The sequence below is a fragment of the Stenella coeruleoalba genome (assembly GCF_951394435.1).
Source record: "Stenella coeruleoalba genome assembly, chromosome: 16".
Lineage (NCBI taxonomy): Eukaryota > Metazoa > Chordata > Mammalia > Artiodactyla > Delphinidae > Stenella > Stenella coeruleoalba.
The window spans coordinates 33640745-33657616 of NC_137162.1; the positions used below are offsets into that span (position 1 = coordinate 33640745).

General features: G+C 36.0%; 1 protein-coding gene across 7 annotated transcripts in view; it reads right to left on the reverse strand.

Moving 5' to 3' along the window:
* EXOC6 (exocyst complex component 6) overlaps nt 1-16872 on the reverse strand; it is a 197750-nt gene that overhangs the window by 49840 nt on the left and 131038 nt on the right. For 5 of the 7 annotated variants that reach the window (XR_013824316.1, XR_013824317.1, XM_079900349.1 and 2 more), the window contains exons 19-20: nt 15532-15561; nt 2966-3107 (exon numbers count right to left, since the gene is read on the reverse strand). Coding sequence is in view for 5 of the 7 variants with exons in the window: in XM_079900349.1 (XP_079756475.1) it covers nt 2966-3107; nt 15532-15561 (172 nt within the window). In the remaining 2 variants the exon portion in view is untranslated. The remainder of the gene's footprint in view (nt 1-2965; nt 3108-15531; nt 15562-16872) is intronic. The other 2 variants (XM_079900351.1, XM_079900352.1) reach the window with 1 other exon arrangement.

Below are 16872 nucleotides of genomic sequence, written 5' to 3' on the forward strand. Positions count from 1 at the left end.
CCTTGTATTTTAAAAAATTGCTTTCTTCCAGATTAAAAAACAAAAATACAAAAACACTATTTAAAATAGGGATGAAGGGAATTCCCTGGCAGTCCAGAGGTTAGGACTGCATGCTTCCTTTACAGGGGGCACAGGTTCGATCCCTGGTCAGGGAACTAAGACCCTGCAAGCTGCGTGGCGTGACCAAAAAAAAAGGGGATGAAAACTAAAATTCTCTGAACATATTATTAGAGAAAGCTAAGTTCCATTTTTAAGTGATTTATATATCAATCACTAAAAGTCATGAGTTGGGGAGTAGATAATTCTTTTGCACCAGAAAGAGAGTGGAATAGACATGAAAAATGTAATGTCAGGGAATTCCCTGGTGGTCCAGTGGTTAGGACTCTGAGCTTCCAATGCCGGGGGCCCAGGTTTGATCCTTGGTTGGGTAACTAAGATCCCACAAGCCTCGTGGTGTGGCCAATGGGGAAAAAAAAAATGTAATGTCAATTTTTATTTGTTCAGTAAGTACTGAATGCATGATACTGTATTAAGTAATATTTGATAAAAATTAAGGAGCAGAGCCAACCACAGCCATAATCTTATAGGAAGCTGAGTTATCTTTTGTGGTTTGCCTTTGAGTCCTGGTTTCTCCCTTTCCATGTTTATAGTACCAGAACCTTGGCCCCCATCAGGCTAGGATTTATTCCTCTTGCACTTGACCCCAGACATCTTTAACTGAGTTATACCTTATACTTAGGAATAATCTCTTCCAAGAGATTAGTCTTTTAAGAAAACATCAACATCTTAAAAGCAGCCTTCAGTAACTCCACCCAAATAAGTAACTAAAGGGAGAAACTGTCCTATGATGTAACAGAGAGGCAAAGTTTTGTGTTTTTTGTGCCTTTCTCTAAGTATAGTTAGGCTTACTCTTCATGGAGAGGTAAGAGGACAGAGAAAATCTCTAGGTGCCTGAAGCTGCCTAACCAAACAGTAATTTCCATTTTTTAACAAAAATATCTAATTGAGAAGACACAACCAAATACGAATAAAGGGCTCAACCACCCTCAAGCAATATTTATGTAAAATGTTTACATAAACATTACCATACTGAAATGATCTCATAAGACAACTTTTTTTTTTCTTTTGGTGTGCGGCACAGCTTGTGGGATCTTAGGTCCCTACCAGGGATCGAACCCAGGCCCTTGTAATGAAATCGCGGAATCCTAACCACTGGACCGCCAGGGAATTCCCTCGTAAGATAGCTTTTAAAGAACTTTAAGAAATCAGTTTCAAATTATTTGTAGAATGAATTAACAATTACTTTGACTTAGAAACATTTTAAAAAGTGCTTTTTAGGGCTTTCTGGTGGCGCAGTGGTTGAGAGTCCACCTGCCAATGCAGGGGACACGGGTTCGTGCCCCGGTCCGGGAAGATTCCACGTGCCGCGGAGCGGCTGAGCCCGTGAGCCATGGCCACTAAGCCTGCGCGTCCGGAGCCTGTGCTCTGCAACGGGAGAGGCCACAACAGCGAGAGGCCCGCGTACCGCAAAAAAAAAGTGCTTTTTGGTAAGTATTTTTTAAATACAAGATAAATATCATTTTGTAAACGATAGTTTTATTTTGAGAAAGAAATATATAAAGGTTTTCTAATTAGAGAAAATTAGAAATGCTTTCTAGGAAAAGAAAATGAATCCTTCTCTTCCCTAGGGAAAAACTATCTTTCTTTTGCTTTGTAGATCAGTATTTCTCTTTTTTTGAAGGAAACAGGTGGGTTTTTTAAAACTTTGCATTTCTTTTTTTGTGTAATAAACAATTCATCTTGATATATATAGAAGCAGACAAATATTTTTTACTTGTTGAAAAAAAAAATCTGTCACTCCTGCTTCAGGTGCAAGCCACTGACATTTAATTTTTTAACATCTTTCACAGAGAATATATTATTGCAAAATCTGCCCAAATAAATATTTTATAATCCTTCTTGTGCCCCACTGATTTTCAATTTATCAACAGTGGTGCCTGGCTAAACTGTCAACCAGGGATTTTTATCATTTAATCAATGTACCATTCATTTGAAAGTAATGCAAAAAATTGTTCCATAAACTCATGTTCTGTATAAGGGTAACCTACATCTAGAAGTATATATAACAAGGCGAATAACTAAATAGCACATTCAATTTTGAAGGTGACTGGCTAATGTCAACATTAGATTATGGAATCTGCTAACTTGTCACCTAAAGAAAATAAAGTGAAAAACAATGGTAAAGGTAAAGACTTGAGAAATTCTTTGGGAAAGAGAATCAAAATTTCAGAATATAAAAGAAGCTTCACTTGGAATGCAGGGTCCTAAGATTATTCTTTAGCAGGTATCTGAAAAGTTATTTACAGGAAAGTAAGAATGACAAACTTGGAATCATTTCATTCACTTACTACAAACCTCAGGAGAGTCCTGGCAAGAAGACAAGAATGACCAAAAGAAGGAATAAAGGAAAAAAAATGAATCATAAATGAATCACCTTTTTAATTATCCAGTCTGGATTGTCACTTCAGTGCCTCTCTAGAGCAGAGGTCCCCAACCTTCCTGGCACCAGGGACCGGTTTCGTGGAAGACAACTTTAACATGGGCAGGGGGTTGGGGGTGAGGGGGTGGATGGCTCAGGCGGTAATGGGAGCGATGGGGGGCGGCAGATGAAGCTTTGCCCTCTTGCCCGCCGCTCACCTCCTGCTGTGCGGCCCGGTTCTGAACAGGCTGTGGACCAGTAGCGGTCTAGGGCCCAGGGGTTGGGGATCCCTGCTCTACAGGCCCTAAATGTGAAAGTGAGATATTTTTCTCTTGTTGAAAAGAAGTTGCTTCTAAGGCTGCCGAAAGTTTAACTGAATCAGGCTTCTTCCCTCCTTTATGAACTATCCTACTATATACCATTTTTTCATATAATTTAAATATAGAGTCTTAGAAATGCATCAGATTTAACCAATAAGGTACTTACATTCACACTGTATGACATCTAAGTTAAATTGCTGAACGGCTCCCATGCTTATCTGTTTTAACTCACTGTCCAGGAGCATCTGCATTAATGATGTTGACAGATGCTGGCAGGCTGACATGCAAGCAGTCTGGGCAACTTTCCCCTGTTATACAAATATCCAAACCAAAAAATAAACAAACAAACATATAAATATATCATCGTGTATCACAAAAGTTATATACATGGCATTTTTTTGTTGTTTTTTTTGGTAGAATAGTAATTATTGGCCTTTCTCTTTCTGTATTCTGAGTGGCTGTCTTTTAGCATAGGAATTGAAAGTAATATTCTGTTGACTTGTCCTTCTCAGGATATAAATATCATTAAAGCTCTAACTGCATGCAGAAAAATTAAAGTACAAGTTTAAAACCCATTATTTATTATTTCAGATCTCCTGAAATGCCTCAAGTATTTTTAAAAATGCACATTAAAATATGACATTTGTGACATAAAGTAACTGTCATGTTGACAGAACATTTTATTCATATAATGCTCTTTAAGCTTTCCTTTATAGAGTTAACCAAGACAAGAATTAAAGAAGTTAATAGTGTAATTTATTAGAATTGAAACTATACCTAATATGCTTTATAATATATACTTTGATATGTAATATATAAAATATACTTTATAAAATATACTTTGAGTCATTAAGTCCTTACTTCTAATAGGAACACTAGTTTGTAGCACAGTTTCAATTAGGAGGGAATAAAAGAAGCTTGCATACCAATATGATTTCACAGTCATTTACAGATCTTCATTTAGTTTTAGAAATTAAGTTTTAGAATCATCTGATAATTTAGAAATATGTAGTTAATTGAGCTATAAATACTTGTGGTTGTCTTTTAGTATATATATCATTATATTTTCTACTATAATAAGCTCCTAAAACTCTACATGAATTTTGACTGACAGCCTTGATTCAGGCTATATCTTCTTTAAAATGATAAAAAATAATTTTAAATGTTTAGCCTCCAGATTACTGGGATCACAATACAATGTTGCTTTTAGTATAAATTGTTCTTCTAAGCAGGATTTTTATTTCAACTAAAAGTTTAAAAGAAAATATTACAGAAACTATTTTAGGTAAAGTTTTCTAGTGTACTGCTGCTCCTAGTATGGTTATCTCCAAACCACAAGTATGTGATTTGGTGACGGATTGACTCCCATGATAGGATTCAAAGATCTAGGAACAGGGTTAGAAATAATGACATTTGGAAGATGTGCCGTGTTCTGCCTCATTCTCATTAACAAATATTTACCCAGAGATATTTGATAATTATGTATTTTTCCTACTTATCACAAAGGCCAATAAATCTATAAAATCATGAAAATCTTCCAAACGTAAATGCTATAATAGATACAAAAGTGTTTACACAGGGTTGATCTGTTAGAAAAGTAAGAAAAAACATAAATACATTTGCAAGTTTACTAGAACAGCTGTTCATTAAGTTACACATTTAAAGTCAGACTAGAAACAAGCAACTTTTATGAATCTTTTATGAGTCTTCAGCATGTAGACACTATGCGCAGTGGAAAAACTGTGCATCTGAAATGGAATGCCAATATCTAAATCAAAAACTTTAGAGATAAAAGCTGATGCAAACAATATATTTGACAGATACTGATGAACTGCCAAAAAGGAATGTAACAAACAATGCAAAACCCAGCATGCTTCAAGACCCCCCAAACCCAAGAGGAATTAGTCTAGGAGACATGCAGCTCCATTCCCCAAGCAGAATAATATCAATATGAATGAGGGGCAGGAGGGAGACAGAAAAAGAAGAAATCAATGGCATGTAATTTAATTACAATGTAATAGGCTTGAGAATAGTTAATGGAAATGTCATTTTGACCAAATGGAACAACTAGTGCATTTTAGTTTAATGTACTTCTCCATCAAATCAGCTCCATGTCCTACTTATGTTGCCACTATAATGTACTAACTGCAAAAGCAGATTAATAAATTGCCAAAACAATTATTATTACATTCATTTCATAAACACATTGCATAATGTTAGTAGTATTATTTTAAGGTGATCTTTAAATTTTAACACAGGTTCAGATGCTACAAATGACTATGTAGCAATAGTACTGGAGCCAAAATGATGGTACTAGTACAAAAGTTCAGGCTATTCCATAAATTTGGTGGATATAGGTAATGAAAACATATGTGTGTGCGCATGCACACGCACACACACACGCACACACACGCTAAAAAGCGTTTAGCTTTTTGTTTAAATAATACATGTAATAATAAAATCTTAATATAAAATTTCCTTTGATTATGCATATTAAATACAGGCTTATTGTTCTCAAAGATAGAAGTTTAAAATATCTGTAAAATATTCAAATGAAAAATTCTTCCTTTTTTATAGCTCAAAATTAATATCAAAGGTTCAAATCCTTTAAATATTTAAAGTTATATTCTATAAGATTATACTTTTTAAAATGTCTACTTCCTGATTATAATGTGAACAAGTATTCTTAAATTTTATCTATTACTTATTTTGAGACAGAAAATTTTAATGTTCCAGAAACTCGCACATTCCAAAAACATCCCTGGCAATTCATTTTTGATGCCTGTAGCCCTTGGTACACTTTTGTATAACCAAAACACCCCTTTCTGAACACTATTTTGCTATTATTGTTGATCCTTTTAATACTGCATCACCTTCTAGAACAAAAATAATCTAAGTACTTTTACAACTATCTTTAAAAACTAGCTGTTTTCATTAGAGATGCTCTGGTTTTTAACATTACAACAAAGCCAAAATAATTAAGTGAAGTGACTGAGAAAACACAGCACATTTAATATCAAGCACCTAGAAATTTCTGCTGTCCTCATCTGAAAAATTAATTGCAACTATTATTAACATTCTCCTCTTTAACAACATAAATTTCAGTAAATAAGTAAAAACACCTGCCAAACTTTTAAAGGTAACTACTTTTTTACCCTGATCTAACATTTTGCTGAAAAACAACTTGTAAAGAGAGAAAACCCTTGGACAAACTTCTTATATTTCAAAGGAACTTGTAAAAGAGAATCTGCTGACATATTAGATCCTTTTTGCATTACTCAAAAGCTTTTCTTCTAAGAACAATTGTGGTAAAGAGACATTTGGCTCCTAGGAAATTCCCAAAGGGTCAACCATATGCATCCTTCCATGGCACCTTCACAGTGCTGCTTTCTAGATCCATGTCTCAAAAGCAGCTTTCATCATTTACTTGTGTGTCAGTCAATATGATTTATGGACTGCATTCAACAAAGTCAAAGCATATAGAATGAGAAATATGACTACAATCTGCTAATTTGTTTTGTATTGAGCCACTTAAGAGTCAAAGACCTAATGTCAGACTGAGACCAGCAACACAATTAACCAGTCGGTGACAGATTCATCCATCCTCCCTGCCAGGCTGTGCCAATCAAAGACAGCATGAGGTGACATTCGGTGAAATCAGTAAGAAAACTCATTCTCTAAGTAACCTATGTGAGACCTTGATTGACACTTTTTGAATTTAGTTTGTGGAACACAGACACTCTTTACCCAATAGTCCCTCACTGCAAGCTGTGAAATAAAGCTTTTAATGCCAATCACAGGAACAATAAACCACAAACCACCAACCCTCAGTTTAAAAGGAATCAAGAAAACACATCTGTTTGTATGTCAAGCCAAATTTTCAAAATAATTTACTATTATAGATTAGGCTAAAGATACTCTGCTTCCTTTGAAACGTCGTAAAATGACATGGTAACAAAAATACAACACATTTTATTAGATTATAGCTCAAAACTGTTTTGGTTTCAAAGTAATGTTTTGATAGATCTACTCTCATATAATAGTAGGAGAAATGTAGAATACTTAAAAACTAATTCGACACATTTAAATTTTCATTTGAAGTTTTCATTTCTGTCTCACCATTCTCTTATTTCAAAGGCCTAATAAAGAAGGAAGGTTTGATTTCAATAGTACTTATTTGAAAGCATTTTTCAATGCTGCTTTCATTCTCTCAAATACATTTAACATAAAAATGTACTCTTGAAATCACAACCATTCTTTCTGCGTTGGTCTACTTTCCTTAATGATCCCCGGAGAATCCACTTTCCTTTATTTATACCCCCACAAAAGATCAACTTGGCACAAAAACCTACTTTTTATTTAAGTTAAAAAAATAAAGACTCAGAAATATTATGTGCTGTATTTATTAATCTTTAAATTGATAACAGGTTTTGTTTTAAAAGGTTATGTAACTCTTGTCAGGAAAAACTGGAAAATAAAATCATGGTCAATTTGAATATTAAATCTAACATTGATAAGAAAATTTATTAATTCTGATTCTATGTGGCTTTTTAAAGTTGTTATTAATTTTTAAAGTTATTTAAATAAAAATAGTAAAATACTGCTATATTATTCAAACTTACTGCCTCTCAGTTTGCTTCATGAATTTCAGTTATGAGACCATGAAATAGCCTTTTCAGAGGGAAGACAAAAGACGAAAGGAAGTATTTTGATGAATTGGTCAGTCTCCTAAAGAGCTACAATTTTTAGCCTTTTAAAACACATAGTCCAAAAGAGTGAAGTCTTTCATCAAATATGGAGTAAACATTAAAATCAGAAATAAATTCTTAATTGAAAAATGATGCCTAGTTGAAAAGTAGACATTTTAATTTAAGAAATCTATTCTTCTTCTTTCTCTTTTACATAAGAATCACTAATTTAAATTTTACTATATGAAACTACATTTACTCAAATGTAAAGAATGTTATTAAATCAGGAAAAAAATTCCTAAAACATGAAAATTTCTCCAAGGTGATTTCACAAATGCACAAAGATTCCTTTACCTAGTAAGTTACATTTTAAACTATTTTCTGGCTGAACACTCTACATAAAACTGAAATTTCTCTGATTCCCAATACTACAGAATAGATGAGTTATAAAGGTTTAAATATCAAGATGAATTCCTTTAGTGAGTTTTAATAATAACTTTAACACTATCTTGAAGACACAGTTTTGAGATTATGCCCCCAAAATTCATAGGTCTATCAAAATATACTTATTCTAACACCCCTAACATTCTCTAAAGTACCTCCTTTACACCTCTCTATTCCTCTCATACCCTCTCTGTCCTCATCTAAGTAGCTCTAGCTCCCAGAGAACTGGGTATCACATCAGTTAACCACAATTCCCATAGTCAATTATGAATTCCCTTTTTCCCGTCTGAGGCTTTTCTCCTCTAAACAATTCTCAATCATAAGGATACAAGACATAACATAAAGGCTTGCTCTCGGGACACGGACACGGACACACACACACACACACACACACACACACACACACGGATTAAATAAAACAGAAGTATCGCAAGGTTGGAAAAAAAATTCCCCAAACTTGGAAAACTTCAGGTCACTTGTAATATATGGCACATTTCTATTTCATGCCTTATCCCAGCTTCCTTATCCCAACCATAGGTCTCATCAAACTTTGGTGGCCTTTTTCTTTTTTTTAAACAGTCTTTTGAATGTGGCCTTTGATGACATGTAACACCCAGATTTTTAGCTTTCTGCAAGTATCATTGTTGCTGTCATGGCAGTCCCATGACATCTTCAAACTCCTCCTAACTTTAAAAGGCAGAAAGAGAATGCAAGGACAAGTAGAGCAGTGAAAGTCTAGACGAGGTCAAGGTTTTGAAGCTACTGATTATACCAGAAATCTGGATAAAACGGTAAAAGCTGCATGTACTCTTGTCCGAAATAGCACAAAGAGGGAGCTAGTTTGTACTATGTAGGAACTGACAGATTTTTCCTACCTCTTAAATCTACTTGATAACAGCAAATTGGGCAATTCGGTACATGTTTAAGTAGGGAAGCAATAAAATATCAAGACCCTATAACTTTCTCACTTGGCAAATGTAAGAAATACAAGAGAAGTTTCCACATGGTGACTGAATACTATGGTCAAGCCACAAGAATTGACTGAAAAGCCGAAGTATCCCAGGAACTGTTATCAAAGCAACATCTCTGTGATAGCAGAGTCATAGCCTCATTTTTTTACATAAGAACCCAGCTTAGAGTATTAGGGCTAATATAATCATTAAAATGTACTATTTCACAACCCCAGTATGACTTAAAATTTACAAAGAAGTTGTCAGAATCACTAACAGGTTAGACAACATAGATTATTTCTGAAACAGGAGGGAAGGGGGCAGGGCACAACCTTTAAAAGAATGACAGAGCCCAAGGACACGACATAAACTGATTAGAGCCAACTAGGTCCAAGATGGTGGACCAGTCGACTTCTACTAGACCTTGAGCCTCAGTATAGCTCACTGTAACACATAAGCAACCTAATTGACACACCCACAGGCGCCATGACAGTTCCAAGGCCTACCATAAGGGTCAAAAAGTGGGTGGTAGCCCAATTCCTAGAAATCCCCACCCCTTCCCCCAAATAGCTGGAATACTCTTCCCACTCATTAGCCTATGAAATTACCCACCTCTATAAAAACTGACAACCCCCATACCCTGGTACCTTTCTTACCTTCTGAGATGGCCCACACTCTGTCTGTGGAGTGTGTTTCTCTCTAATAAATCACTTCCTACCTATCACTTTGTCGCTCACTGAATTCTTTCTACGACGAGACATCAAGAGCCTGAGCCTCATTAAGTCCTAAGACCAGGCATGTGATCTCAGTTAAAAGACCCTGGGTTCAAGTCCCAATCTGGGTTTTGGCCAGGTTCAAGTCCTGGCCCGTGGGTTCAAGTCCCAACCTGAAGTTACACAGTTTCATTTCCACATGATCATTAGTAAAATGGACAAATGTCACCCAAGCCAAGAGGTGGCTGATATATTACAAACATAGCCATGTATATATAAACAGCACAGAGCAGGTCTTTGTCATTCAAGGATTTATGTTTAGGTTTCAACCTTTTAAGAATGACTCTGAGAATCCAGTACAAGTAGGGCTTCATTTGCTGAGGCACACATTTGAATTACTTGCTCTGTGAAACAGGTATTGGGCAGGGAGGAACCACTCAGACTGAATGCAGTCAAAGTCCCAACCTCCCCAAGTCAATGTGGCTTTGCTGTCTTCTGTTAGCTGACATGGATAAAGTAACTCTCGCTAAAGTCTACAGTTTTCAATTATGTTTTATACCATTTCTGAAAGAAATTACATGGTACAGCAGTATTCTCATATTTGGGAATTTTCAAAGGTTTTGGGTATACTCATCCAGAATGTTAAGGGCTTTTTGAACACGTAACTTCACTGGGCTAAATCCTAGATTGTGGGAATGTGGCTGGGGTAAATACTGTTAGAGTCACTTCCAGTTGAGGGGGTACCCGGGCTAGGAGTTTAAAAAGACTCAGGGAAATGTATCATGTGAGGGGAGGATACATATTAAAACAAAACAAAACTCATACAAAGGAGTGATGCCGAAAGCTCAGCTTCTCTGTACACCGGTGCTGGACCAAATCTCGAAGACAGAGTTTTGGGTGAAGGAGAAAAGGATAGCTTTATATGAATATTTTGCCAGGCAAAGGGGGACACAGCAGTCTCCTGCCTTGAAAAACTGTGTCCCAACCCAGGAGGATTTGATAAGGAGTTTTATAACAATGCTTCCGAAGGGTGGGGTTGCTGACAAGACTAGGGTGTGTGCAGGGTCTCAGGTGGTCTCCTAATCTTGAGGAGCATCTGTGGTCCCTTTAATCTGGCCTCAGGTGGTTTCTTGGCTGCTCCTCCCTTGATTAGCAACTGTTCAAGTCCGCCCTTTGGAACTCTGGCAGGGTCATGGAGGCTGGCGTCTTGCCTACAAGAAATGGGGGACAAAAAAAGAGGCCTCCATGCCCGGGAGCCTCACAAGGCCCTGCTCAGTTTCAGGAGGAGGGAGCAAACAAGGTAAGTTACCTACTTACCTTTTTTTTTCTAAAGACAATCTTGCAAATGACATTCAACAATACCCTGAGAGTGAAAAATAAGTAGGTCAACTGCCCCCCTCTTGTTTCCAAACAGACAAAGGCTTTAAATCTCAATGCTACCATCTACCACACCAATTTCCATAAGAGGTAGAAAGATTTAAAACATGACAGCTTCCCTACCAGGCTTAAAGTCTCCTGAATGAAAGAAAATGAAGTGATTAAAATGTTGTTGCTTATCTTCTGAATTCCTCCCCTATGTGCAATATTCATCTAAACATGCACTTTTGTTGGGACTTTACTCTGCAAAGTCTAATCTCTTTACTTTTTGTATTACAGTATCTTGCATAAGCTTTTTATGAGTATGTATCAGCATCTTGGCCTGTTGCATTTTGTCTTCTCTACCTGACCTGCAAACATTCCGTAAATATGAATTCACCAAAGCAGTTCTACCTCTCCCATCAGCTCTATCCTCACCCTTATCCATTCCTGTCTGTTCCGTACAGGGAAGAAAAAAAAAAGTAGGGGCTCTCTAGCCTCACCAGACCCTGGCTTGCACAGGAAACTTCTGACTCCAACATCTTTCCCTACCATCTCCTTTCTTTTTCTCCAGGGGATCTGACCTCCTTTTCGCTATCTTCATCTGCTTGCAATAAAACATAAATTCCAACTCAAACAATCTCTTATCCACATATTTTAGTCTCTTTTCCTCCCCCATCTCGACTTTTGCCTATTTAACGCGGGGGGGGGGGGGGGGGGGGGGGGGGAGCGAGGGTGTGGCGGGGAGAGAACTATCTTCTATTTTTTTCTTGCTATTGTGTAACACAGGTTAAAGGGAAAGATAACATTTGCATTCCTAGAACTTATTCCTATCTGCAAAAATTCAAGTAACTTTCTAAACATGAATTCTCTGCTGCCACCTGGTAGTGAAACTGATAGTGGTACATTTTCATTTGTTTTTAATACTGAATCTTCCTGTTCAAAATGATCCTTTGCTCATAAAGCATGCATCAATGGTGTAGTTTATTTCATCTACAGCCGTTAAAGAGTAAAGTTTTAGGGTATTTGTAAGTGTGCACACGCATGTATGTACTAATACTGTGTGTATTTGTATAGGCTGGGAAGAGTCCACTTTATTTTTTATTATTATTATTTTAAAATATTTATTTATTTAGGCTCCGCAGGGTCTTAGTTGCTGCATGCGCACTCTTAGTTGCAGCATGTGGACTCTTTGTTGCGGCATGCGAACTCTTAGTTGCAGCATGCAGAATCTAGTTCCCTGACCAGGAATCAAACCCAGGCCCCCTGAACTGGAAGTGCAGTCTTACCCACTGGAGCACCAGGGAAGTCCCAGAGTCCACTTTACTTATTTCCGTTTATATGTCCCTGTTCTGTTACAGGTCGTTCTTGTAATTCTCTCCTAGTCCACTGGCTTCCTACTAAAACTCCCATGCTGTTTCCTTCTAAAAGCCTTCTATTACTACTACTTCTTCCAACTATGCCCTGATTAAGAGCAATTCAAAATACCGTTTTCTACGACCTTTGACAGCAGGGAAATATTTAAGTATGCTATGCTACATACACACATAAGACTTACAAACTTATGAAATTAAATTTCTCACCAAGATTAGTCAGCATTTAGCTAATAGAGACAGCAACTTAATACCTAAAAGGATTAAAGTTATAAAATTCAAGTATGTTCATTTTCAGCTAAAAAGCAAGATTCTTTTTTTTTTACAATTAACTTCCAGCAGTGAAAATAACTTAACTGTTTTATTACATTATGAAAAAGCTTAAGAAAAAAATATAAATTCTATTTCTAATAGTGGGCTTTGACTGTTTTCAACTTTTTCATTTACATTTTCTCGCAAAGTTCTCTCTCTCCAATGTACTGATATACTGTCAATGGTTTGCTCTTGTTGATTTCTGTGTACTTGGAAGTAACTTATTATAAATGTATGGAAATGAATGTCAAAATGTGTCACAGAAATACCTCATTTATCACCACAGAAAGAATTATCTCATATAAGTAATTTTTTCAAAACACTGGACATTCAAGTGCCAAATCTTTCTAAATTTCTCATGAATATTTATCTAAAATTGATCCCAAAATCTATCCCTCCTTCTTAAACACAGGACAAGAAACAATTTGAGGGTTTTTTCTGGATGGCAGGGTTACTTTCACTTCTGCATTTTGAATATGCATATGGTCTATCTGCAGGAAACCTGTTAGCATGCTTAATAAGTACTTAACAACTACTACATTCATTTAATAAGCAAAAAGGTCAAGTGAAAGCATGAGGGTCTGTCTCTTCCGTGAGTCAAAGTGTTTGTCCTCAGTGTTGGCAATTTGCAAGTTATTTTGGTGCCGTAGGTTCTTTTATTTTATTTTAATCACTCTTCAAAATTTATAATTGCATCTAGAGAGTTGTGATATGAATTATATTATTCTTTCAAATATTTCTAATCAGTACTGATAACATCTTTACTAAATCACACTCATACTGACATTTTCTAAATTACTGTCTGTAAATAATAGACTGCAAACTTTCTCTTCAAAACTAGAAAGTATTCTATATTTGACAAATAAATTTCTTGATTCAAAAATTCTGATTTTTGCAGTGTACGTTTTTTTTTCTTGTGTGCGCTGCACAGCTTGCAGGATCTCAGTTCCCCGACCAGGGACTGAACCCGGGCCCCGGCAGTGAAAGCCCAGAATCTTAACCACTAGGCCACCAGGGAACTCCCTGCAGTATATTTTTCACACTTTTTAAACATATAAGAAAATGACTTTTGGGCTTCCCTGGTAGCGCAGTGGTTAAGAATCCGCCTGCCAATGCAGGGGACACGGGTTTGAGCCCTGGTCCAGGAAGATCCCACATGCCGCGGAGCAACTAAGCCCGTGCACCACAACTACTGAGCCTGCGCTCTAGAGCCCAAGAGCCACAACTACTGAAGCCCGTGCGCCACAACTACTGAAGCCCATGCACCTAGAGCCCGTGCTCCACAACAAGAGAAGTCACCACAATGAGAAGTCCACACACCACAACAAAGAGTAGCCCCCGTTCACCACAACTAGAGAAAAGCCCGCACACAGCAACGAAGACCCAACAGTCAAAAATAAATAAATTAAAAAAAAAAAGAAAATGACTTTTATAGTAGTCCATTTCTTCACTATTTCTCTCATATTAACTTTTAAAAATACTTATCAAGCACTTACTCTATGTAACACACTGCTTAGGTGCTACAGAAGATACAATGATGAGTAGATATAGTTCCTAACATAAACAGATTAAATTCCAATAGCAGAAAGAAGGCAAGTCTACAACCATAGTACAAGACAAAATATAAATAGTACCATGAAAGTGGCACAAAGTATCAACATATGGTTAAACAGAATTAGCAAAAGCTTCATGAAAGAGGTAACATTAAAGATGTCTTTTGGAGGAGATCCATGATTTTTACAGTTATAAATGAAGACAAGATAGAAAATTGAAGCTAGATCCAGGACACAGTGAACTTTCCACTTTAAATGCCCTTGTTGAATCATGGACAGAAATGTATCAGAAAGAGGCTGAGATCATTTATTTGTTAGCCTGTGGAATTTTTACTTAATTCAGTAGATAAGTGAGAAACCCTGAAGTTTTTGAATACAGAAAATAAGATTAAACTGTGCTTTGGAAAGGATTATCTGGCTTTGATACGTAGGATGAACTGCAATAAAGAGAGACTATTGGCAGAGACTAATTAGAAGACAATTACAATAATCAAAAATTGAACTTCGATAATAGAAATAAGAACAAAACGGACAAAATATAGGTTAGGAACATTTAAATTTCAAATGCTAGATGAGATTTTTTTAAAAATAAGAATAATTTTCGATATCTATACTTAAACAACATTTGAGTTCTTATTTTGGCCGTCAAGAGCTCATAATTGGAGGTGGAAAGGATGAACAAATACAATAAAAAGCAAAATGTGATGAAGCCATTAAAAAAGGGTAGAAGCTAAGGCAATTCAGGAGAACAATACTAGGCTCAGAGTGAAAAAGAAACATTTGCATTGGGTCATGAACCACACTGTGTTATGCACTGAGTTGGATTTTTAGAAGTAGAGTTTGGTAAGTGTTGTAGAGAAAAAGCATTCAGGAAAAGCATAAATAGTCTTACAAACAAGTAATAATAACAACTAATTTTTTTTGAGTGTTTATTTTATGCCAGGCACTTTTCTAAACATTTCATGTTATACTACCTCATTTAACACTCACAAAAATCTACAGGCTATACACTCTTATTGAACTCATTTGCAGATAAGGAAAGTATCTCCAAAGTGTGGCCTGTCATGCATGAGGTGACCACAAAGAGCTTTCCCAAAGCACTGCCCTCACCACAGACACATCATGATATTAACTTTCACAATCAAGTTCCAGAGAATCTTGACTGCTTCACCAAAACTACTAGTATTATCTTCAAACTTTGGTTTCCATAAAACTACAAATGTAACAAGAACACTGCCAAAACAATTAGAATTTACCATAAACACCTATACAGAGAAAAATAAGCCTGCAGAAAGTTCATTATTTTCTAATTCGCATGCTAGCTTTAGCTTGTATCTACTTACCGACATGGCTGCGTGATCATTGCTGTTAGTCTGAGAAGGAAGTCAGACAGGCAATCAAATAAAAAAGGAAAATGTATTCCAATAACGACAGAAGCGGTGTTTAAAGTAGCAAAGCAAAATACACTATAAGACAAGCAAGCTGACTGTGTGCTGCTATAATTTAAAGGCATTAATCAATCACATAAATGTGACTATCATTTTATTTTGAAGATTTACAGGTGAGTTTTTACACCCACACTAATCAGATAAATCCTCCTCCAAACTTTTGTCTACCTAATTAAGTTGTCTAGTCAGCATTAAAATACTGAGAACTTTAGCAGTTACTAAATGTCTGCTGAACCAGCAAATATAGAAAACACCAGCCCATTGAAAGGGTTCTTTACTGGAGAACAGTTATTCTCAAATTTTAAGCAAAAATAGGTAGATTTCTAAGCTCCAGAAATTTTAGTTCAGTTAGGTCTAGAGGCAAGCACTGGAATCTGAATTTTTAACAAGTATCTCTCCCAAGTGATTTTAATACAAAAAGAAATAAAACGTCTATTTCTTTACACATAGAAAATTATACTGAATGACTCTGAAGATGCTTAGAAAGGATAAGCCACTATGCTTCCACATCCTCTAATGCAGCTTAAAATAAATTACTCAAGGAAAGATGGCACACTAAGTCATCTTACAGTTAAGCATTTAAATATATTTTCTCCTCTAAGAAGTGACAAGTCAAAGCAAAAACCAAATCATTGGTCTTAATTTAAATACATATCAGCCCCTGCTGAAGTTTTGTACTAAATACATGGTACTGGCTTATTCTTTTAAGATATTAAGAACTAAATTAGTTAAATATTAATTCCTTAAAATAATAATGATTAATAAAATTAAGTTTAAAGAGCCTTAAAATACTGTTTTTTAAATGATCTAATTTACTTTTCAAATTCCAGTAATAAACTATGTAATATTTAAGCACTACTTTTTTTTTTTTTAGAAAAAGGTATTTACCCAGAAACATGGATTTAACCTTATTATATTAGGTCAATGAAACTCAAAATCTATTTATTAGTGGCAGTTGAACATCTGGTATAGCCTACACCAAAGGTGGCCCTCCATGTGGGAAGTTGTCCTCTTCGCCAAACATGCAATGAGTAAAGGAGAAACCACAAGCAGAAATGGAGGAAGAAGACACTTAACTAGCCAGGCAGATTACTGCAATTAACCCCATTAAGCAGTGGGCTAGCAGCTGTGTTAGCCAGACCATTCTTCTAGAAGACTGGACTAGACTCTAGATAATCTCTAAGTCTTTTCTAGATTTAACTTCCAATAAATTTTCTTTGGAATAGTAAAATTATC